This window comes from Suricata suricatta, chromosome 10, assembly GCF_006229205.1.
Source record: "Suricata suricatta isolate VVHF042 chromosome 10, meerkat_22Aug2017_6uvM2_HiC, whole genome shotgun sequence".
NCBI lineage: Eukaryota > Metazoa > Chordata > Mammalia > Carnivora > Herpestidae > Suricata > Suricata suricatta.
The window spans coordinates 84,192,223-84,200,641 of record NC_043709.1 but is presented as its reverse complement, the minus strand read 5'-3'; the positions used below and the strand labels follow the sequence as shown (position 1 = coordinate 84,200,641).

At 40.3% G+C, this 8,419-nt stretch overlaps 1 protein-coding gene across 1 annotated transcript; it reads right to left on the bottom strand.

The window, feature by feature from the left end:
• Window positions 1-282: 282 nt before the first annotated feature.
• Window positions 283-7,728, bottom strand: KCNJ8 (potassium voltage-gated channel subfamily J member 8). The gene is made up of 4 exons (XM_029954499.1): window positions 7,710-7,728; window positions 7,418-7,555; window positions 6,139-6,580; window positions 283-1,961 (listed from the first exon to the last, which is right to left on the bottom strand). The coding sequence occupies exons 3-4, from the start codon at window positions 6,510-6,512 to the stop codon at window positions 1,061-1,063; spliced, it is 1,275 nt and encodes a 424-aa protein (XP_029810359.1). The 5' UTR covers window positions 6,513-6,580; window positions 7,418-7,555; window positions 7,710-7,728; the 3' UTR covers window positions 283-1,060.
• Between the last annotated feature and the right edge of the window lie 691 nt (window positions 7,729-8,419).

The following is an 8,419-nucleotide window of genomic DNA, read 5'->3' as shown; positions in this document are numbered from 1 at the left end:
GATGGGAGGTTGGAGAGTCAAAGAAAAAAAATGTAAGATTTACATAATATACCAGGCTCAGACAGAAGAGCTAAAAAAACATTTCAAATCATTGAAGGAAATAAAACTAAAATGAAACAAAAAATGTAGTGCCCTTGGAATAACCAATTTCAAAGAAGATCTGAGAGGTATTATCACTGTGTGATATCTCTTTCACATGCCTCTAAAAATGTTTTTTTCTTTTTCCCTTGAGCTTTGACCAGGGATAATATTGTGAAAGAGAAATTACAAAACTACAGTGAATACAAAGAAAATATTTTAATAAAATATTTAATACAGTATTTCCCTATGGGGGTTTGTAAGAAGTAAGAAGCTAAAAGAAGTAACTGTCACTTTTGGGAATCCAGTCCTAAATGAAACAGGAATGTTCTTAGCTTTTCTTCAAAGCTCCTTGCCCAGTTCTGCCAATAGGCTGCCATCAGGAGAATGAGGAAACCTGCAAAGGTCATTGTGAAGAAGCGACTGAACAGAGCCTGTTTAGAAGCAACTAGAGACAAGCAGTTTTTGCCTCAGGCTTCTTACCAGGTGCAATATCTAGAAAAGGGAGAAGGCAACATACTGGTTGATACACAAAAAGTGTTAATAGCAACATTTTGGGTTTCTGCTCCTCATCCTATTTGTATTTCCAGAGTGACCAATAGAAACAGAGAAATCTGTGGTTTTAACCTCTAAGTATTTCAAACAAATCATTCCTTGGCTAGCTTTTGTATTCAAGGTCTATTACAAGTATGTAATTCTTGGGTTTCAAATGGAGAAAAATGAGAAAATACTGTTTCCTATACATAATATAAGCAAATCACTGCAAATACTGCACATATGAAACAAATGTCAGCCACAATTCATCCACGTTGTGTGTTACTGTTTATTGACACAGAAAGTACTGTTGCTTGAATATGAGTATCATCCGGTGCATGAATATATAGAAGGAGAAATTACTGTGTTTCCGCTCTGGTACAGTCTGACAGTGCTTTGCAAAAACTATCAACTCTTGATAAAAGACTTTCTTGAGGTTGTCTTGCTGTCATGATTCTGAAGTGTTTTGATTTCCTTCTGGAGTCATAAATTGCACCTTTGGTACAATGAGGGATGAGTTGTTCCTGCGGATAGAGTTGTTTCTCCTCATAGAATTGTTTCTTCTCATGGAATTGCGCTTTCTCAGAGAATTTTGATGAGATAGTTCACTCTTTTGGAGCGTCTGAATAAGGATGGAAGGCTTCTCATCTAGCTCTCGGGCACTGCACCTTGGAGCAGCTACCTTTACAGTGTTGCCAAATTTAGAGTAATCCACAGAATACACTCCTTCCTCCTCTGTTACAATGGACACAAAGCGATGGCCCCATTGGATCTCCTCAGCGATATAGGAGGTTCTTGCTTGTGTGGTAATGCCAGTAGTTTCTACCACTCCTTCGAGAATCACTATGACCTCTAGGTCTTGGTTGGCGAGGTCAGTTGCTGAGATATCATACAAGGGGCTGCGCTTGTCAATCACATGGCAAATGATCAAAGGGGCTACCAGAAAAATGTTATTGCTCTCAATTGGGTTATCAACAGGAATGTCCAGCTGGTGAATAGGCACTACCTCCCCTTCAGGTGTGGTTGTTTTCTTGACCACCTGGATGCGCACTGAGGCACTAATGATCATGCTTTTCCTTAGGTCACCCACTCGGAACATGAAGCACAGCTTGCCATTTCGAACAGCAATCACAGCATGGCGGCTGAAAATCAAGGTTTCCGCCCTTCTGTGAGCCTGAGCTGTTTTCATGAAAATGCAACCCAGCATGACTGCGTTGATTATCAAACCCACAATATTCTGGAGAATCAAAACTGTGATGGCCAGGGGACATTCCTCTGTCATCATTCTCCCTCCAAATCCAATCGTCACTTGAACTTCAATGGAGAAGAGAAAAGCAGAGGTGAAAGACCTATAAGGAATGACATCAGAAAACAGTGCCATCAGATCAAATTTTGAATAATGAAATGACATGCCAAGTTGAAATTTTCATTTTCTTCCCCCAAAGGGTATTTTTAAATGCTTTTGGAAACACTTGGCAACTTAATTTGTCAAATGTCTGATTCTAGACACAAACACTTTCTCTCTTCCTCTCTCTCATCAGAATGCATCTGCGGCCAGACTTCTGAGATACAATTCTATTTTTTTCTACATCACATAATGATTGTCCTCCTTACATGAAGGCATTAGAGAATAAGTCGAAATAATAAATATATACAAGTATCTATAGACATATTTTACTTTGTGAAATACTTTCACAAAGGCATAGTTTACTTGGTGAAACTTGCATATCTGTGTTTAAGTGACTTGAGTCATATGGGAAGGTACTGAGTAATAAATGAACTTTTTATTATTTACAACCCTTAGAATCATATTCATTGGCTAACACTTATTGTGTACCTTATATAGACAAAGCACAGTGCTTAAAGGCAGTACAGAACACATCACTCAAAAATACCAGCATTTTTAATAAAAAAAGAATGTTTTGCCATTCAGAAAGAAAACTTCTTTTTTAAATTGATTGTCTCATTTTGTTCTCTAGTTCTAGTGAATACTGAACCCATTAAAGGAAAAATTTCAGGCAGAGATTAATAAGTGGCTGTGTCAAGATCACATAACTAAAGAGAACTTGAATTCTGTCACTTCTAGCTTAGTGCTCTTCTGAAAGAAACAAAAGGAAAGAGTGGACAAGTGTCAGTATTTTCTTGGGAAGTTTTTTCAAATTGTACATCTCTTTCATATCTCAATGTAAACACTGATTTGGTAAGTTCAAAGTCGACCTGGAAAAAACTCATGAAAAGCTCTCAGGTAAGTCTGATTTGTTCTGCTGGTTAAGATGCACCACATTTGGTTATTCTTAAGATTAATTTATTCACTTAACCCCATATCCTACATGGCCATGGCTTCTTAACGAAAACAAGGTTAGTCCGGTGTTTGCCCCCAATGCCAATTTCGAAGTTCTCTAATTAAAAAAATTTTTTTAATGTTTTTATTTAGTTTTGAGAGAGAGAAAGAGACAGCACGAGCAGGAGAGGGTCAGAGAGAGAAGGAGTCATAGGATCTGAAGACAAGCTCCAGGCTCTGAGCTAGCTGTCAGCACAGAGCCCAATGCCAGGCGCGAACCCACACACTGTGAGATCATGACCCGAGCTGAAGTCGGACGCTTAACCGACTGAGCCATCCAGGTGCCCCTCAAAGTTCTCTAATTGTATAGATTAATCATGCGTAGGCTATCTGTCAAAGTATTCTCTATCTGTAAATGCCATGCACAATGAGTGGGCAAAATGTTTAAACATTTGAATACTGAGTATGTGCACTGCTGTTTGGTACAGCACGTGCACACATGCGTGGTTTTTTGAATAACTTCTCTGTGGGATGTGAAAAAAATGTCCTTTTAACCGTCTTACTGCTAAAAAGATTCATGGAAAACCACAATAAGTACTTTTTGCACTAGCTACACAGAAGATGTGTTGTATGATCCTAAAACTTGCAAGAATAAGAATGGACCCAGACGAGGAGCGTGGATACAGCGCGGATTCCTAATTATTCCTAATTATGTACTTTATGGAGCAGCCTGATGGTGAATATTCCCACACATTTAATTTTCATGGCTTCAGAGATTATTCATGTGCCACATTTTATGTATTGTTTATTTTATGAAAGAATTTAATTCTAAATGTTATGTGGTGCAAAACCCAGGTTTTCATGGACACCTGTCATGCTAACCACCCTCAGAAGAATAAAGTGTTTGGCCGTTCATTTGTTCTGGTACAGAGGGGGTTAGGCTGAATGAGAGAAAATATGTTGGTGTATTTTCTGACTCATGTTGGAAAGTCATCCCCATGAAGGAGAACGTGATCCTAAAATGAGAATGGTAGGATGTTATTTGGACATACTGGTAACCATCACTATAAAGTTGTTTCTAATTTGATGACATGGTGGGACTCTAAATTTCTGAAGGGCAAGGAAATGCAAAGAATAAGAAATATTGTTAGACGCCTTTTAATACCCTTTGGGAGACAATGGAGATTTTTCTGATTTTATATTTTTGGTGAGAAAAATTTTTATTATGTATGGTTTGTTATGATTAAACTAAATGTTGAGATAAAGTATAAATAGTACCAAAACATTAAAAATAAATTTAGTAAGATGTTAACCTTAAAAGATTTCAAGTAATTTTTTTTTAGGTAAAAGGCACAATTAAAAATGTAAAATTTGTCATGCTGATGTGATCAACTTTGTCTCACTGCCTTTGAGATGTCATTTCTCACAGCAAATGGCATGTTCACATCAGCAGGAATGAATCAGAGGAATGAACATGCTTCAGGACACATCCTGTGAAAAATAAAAGCTAGCAGTAACACAGCTTTTAACAACCAGTGCACTCTATAAAGTTCTTTTTAAAAAACCGTTGAAAGGCTGTCAGTTTTGATGCTATATCTTTAATAAACTGTTTCATGACTTTTTTTCACAGAAAAAGCCAATATATTTGTGTTGCAAATAAAATCTGCCATTTATATTTGAGGTTTATTGTTTTTGTTTCTTTTACCTCTTTTTATGAGTATCTGCTGCATGCTTATTAAAAATGTATCTTGGTACAAAATTGGTTCACCAATATCAGTGTCCATAAATTGCTTAAAAAGAACTTTTATAGATAATGATATTTGGCCTACAGATACTTGTTAGAAACAGCGTTTTGTTTCTTTTATATCTGGTACACTGAGGATCACTGACATTTTTTATCTATATTTTCTTTCAGACAAAAGTTTGTGAAAAGTTCAAGACACAATGATATCTATTTGATGATAAAGGCAATGGATCAATTCAGTATATTTTTCTCTTCTCAAAACCTGAGCTGAAATCTGTGATGTGTGATCTCTGAACACAAATGCCTGATATGCTGGCAATGCAGTTACTTAGGAAATGGAAGGACGGACAAGGACAAGTTCACAGTCTGGGTTTCCGCTTCTTGCAATGGTATGCTATGTTCAGAAGATTTCAGGGTCAGTAAAGGTCTCATTCTTTACAGCTGCCTGGCAGAATGCTGCTTGTTCAAGTTGCTTTGCTTTGTACACTATGCGAATTTGGAATGTCACTCAGAAAATGTTCTGGCAAAGTTTCCAGTTTGATTACCATTGTTTCGCTTCAGAGTGACTATTTTTGCAATGGATATAAATGATCCCTTTGCATCTTCCAACTAAAATTAAAAGACAGATCATTCCATCTAAATGTTCTGAGGCCATGAGAAAATAAGTTCTTAGGTCAAGTAAAATCAAATTCACTTTTCTTACCACTTGAGACGTTTAACAATGACAAGAGAAAGAAGCAAAAGTTAGGCAGTCTGAGGACTGCCTTGTCCCTATTCTATTAAAATCTGTTAAGAAAATCACAACATTAAAGTCCTTCTATATAATCCCTTCCATGAAAATCTTGGACTAATTTCCATTAAATTTAACTTTTTCTAGTTCTGCATCTTAGCATAACTTTTAATTTCAAAATCCAGTGCTAGTAGCCAGCTCTTATATAAGATACTCTTGATGAAGAAAGGCTTGTATCTATTTATTTCAATTTTAGTGGGTTTTTAGTGTAGGACACCTCTTCCACCAGTGTTTTCCCATTTTCCTCACTATTTCTGAAAAGTCATGGGCAAGAGAAGTCATGGAACAGTATTACTAACATTTATACAATATTTTTTGTTGTTCAGAGATATTTACGCATGGACACTGGAAGTATGGCCAGCAGCTTTTTCATACTGAAAACTAAATATGTTTTTTTTTTTTTTTTGAGTGAGGCACTCTGGAATCCTCTGAATCATAACCATTTTTAAAATAACCAGGACAGTATTTTTAAAGCCAGCCAGAGGGATTGAAGCTCCACATTTTCAGAGACTCCTCATCCATAATGCTTCCTTTAAAACGATTTTAATGTGTCGGATTAATTTTTTTTTTTTACTTCTTTGTGTCTCAAGGTACTAGGGCAGATGCTTTATTTCACTATTCACTAAAATAACTATAATAGGAGAGCAAGGACAGTTTTATATCTTATCCTACGCCGTTTTCAATCCCTGCCTCATCCCACTGCATTCTTACCTGACGTTAGTCACACAAACAGTGGACTCCAAACCACTTTTCTCCGTTCCACTTTTCTCCATGTAAGCGTAGATGTCCCCATGGGCAAAGGCCACCAGCCACCACATGATGGCGAAGAGCAGCCAACTGCAGAGGAACGACATGGTAAAGATGACCAGCGTGTGGCGCCATTTCAGGTCCACCAAGGTAGTGAAGATGTCCTGAAGGAATCGCCCCTGTTCGCGGATGTTCTTGTGCGCCAGGTTGCATGCCCCGCTCTTGGCGATGAAGCGGGCTTTGGGGAGGCGGTCTCGGACGCGCGGCTTGCGCAGATTCTCCGCGGCGATGCGCGCCAGCACATACTCCTCGGGGATGATGCTCTTTCTGGCCAACATCGTCCTGTCACCATAGCCAGCTTATTCACCTGTCTCTGACCTGCCTCCTCCTCCCTCGGGACGTCCTCCTGCATAAGGGAAACGACGATTTAAAACTTTCCCCTCTCCCATTTCCTCACTCTTCAATTCTTGCGTTCAGGGATATGTCTATACGTTCCTGGTGACTTGCAAAGCTAAGGTATGATTTTATCAATCTAAACACGAATCTAGTTTGTGCTTGAGTTCTAGGATCGCGGAGAGGTTTTTGGTATGAATCGGAACTGTTTCAATTTTCCGTATCCTTGTGAACACAGACAGGCAGGCAGAGCCTTAGTTAAACAAAACCGGGAGCCGTCCTGTAAACAGCAGACTCAATGATAATTCTGAGATTAACCGTGTCCCTAGATTAGTGCAAAGATACAAACACGCGGCGCCTATGGTGGAAATTAAAGCCAGCTGGGTATCATGATCTATTTATTATTTAGACGATATAGCAATATTAGAAGTACAGGGAGGAAATTCTTTCTCCGTTATTTTTAGAAGCAAAGAAAAGGCCGTGGCCTCTTGCGCAGTATGAATAACATGTTCAGTGAAATTTGACAAAATCATAATAAGCGATGTGCTAAGAAACCTGAAAACGACGAAGTATTTTAAATTTTAAAGAAGTATGAGTCGCATTAAAAAAAAGAAAAAATTCCCATTGGAATTCATAATATTATAAATTGAAAACTTTACAACGAAGGGATCAAATATAAAGGCGCAGGAAAAACCCAGACAGCAACCTGCAGACTGCAGATAGAGTTAAAAGAGTGTGCCCCCAAAGTCCGTCCTAATCTGTAAACCTCTGCTGTGTTTGGCATTTTTAATCATTTGCGGGGGTGCGAGCAGCCTCCCCCTCCCCTCCCCGGGAGGAGGTTGAAACTTACAGAGTGCGGGCAGCCGGTGCGGCAGCTGCACCTCCCTACACAAGCCGGCCGGCCGCGGGCAGGTCCCTCGCTCTCCCATCCCCGCGCGCGGGTGCAGGGACCGCGAAAGCCGGAGGGACAAATCCGGGGACGTGTGTCCTAAGGAGAAGAGTTAAAATAATAAAAGGTGTAATTGAATCTGTACGCGGGAAGGCTAGAAGAAGGGGGATGGGTGTAGATCTTCCCCTCCCCCGGTTCAGCTCTACTCCCCCGAACGTGGCAGTGCACGGAGGAGGGGCCGGGGGAAGAGGACCTTGGGGGTGATGCTCCACAAATCAGCCTCCCCGTTCAGGCTTTGACGCGCGCCAGATCTCTGAGGCCGCCGGAGTTGGCGAGATGGAGAAGGGAGGGGAGTGGGGGAAGGCGCTACTCGCCGAGGTGGGGGAACTGGCCAGAGGGAGGGGCAGCGAGGGTGGGCTGGGGGGGGCGGGACCCGTAGGACCAGCTCGCTTCCAGTAGCCGCGACCCCCGGGCCTCCAGCTTGACTCGCGAGGCTTTAAAAGGCTCCCTGCTCAGGAGAGAGGAAGTGCTGAGTCCAACCAAGTTCACTGACGTAAAGATAACTTATTTATTTATTTTTTATTTTATAATCTGGGTAGATAACTGGGCAATTTAAGATTGAATAAAACCAGGTACAGAAATCAGAAAACAGTTTTCAAGCTGTGGGCACACGTATTTATATACATTAAATTTCCATCTAGTAAGGATGATACAGGTGGAAGATGTTCTGAAACCCAGTACAGTAAGCTGTTTCTTCACCAGCCAAAGCTAGTTCTTAGGAAATTAAACGCACGCGCGCGCGCGCACACACACACACACACACACACACACACACACACACACACACAGAGGCACGCTATGACGCCCCCACTCCAGAGAGAGAGAGAGAGAGATAAGAAAGTAAAAAACAAACAAATAAACAAGCATTCGGGGTCTCTTTCCCGGGAGAAAGTTTACCCCCAA

What these genes read in the sequence shown, in the direction of transcription:
- KCNJ8 (XM_029954499.1), bottom strand. Translation starts at nt 6,512, where the DNA reads ATGTTGGCCAGAAAGAGCATCATCCCCGAGGAGTATGTGCTGGCGCGC. An exon ending in GTTTGTGTGACTAACGTCAG is followed by an intron (nt 1,962 to 6,138) that starts GTAAGAATGCAG and finishes CATTCCTTATAG; the next exon opens with GTCTTTCACCTCTGCTTTTC.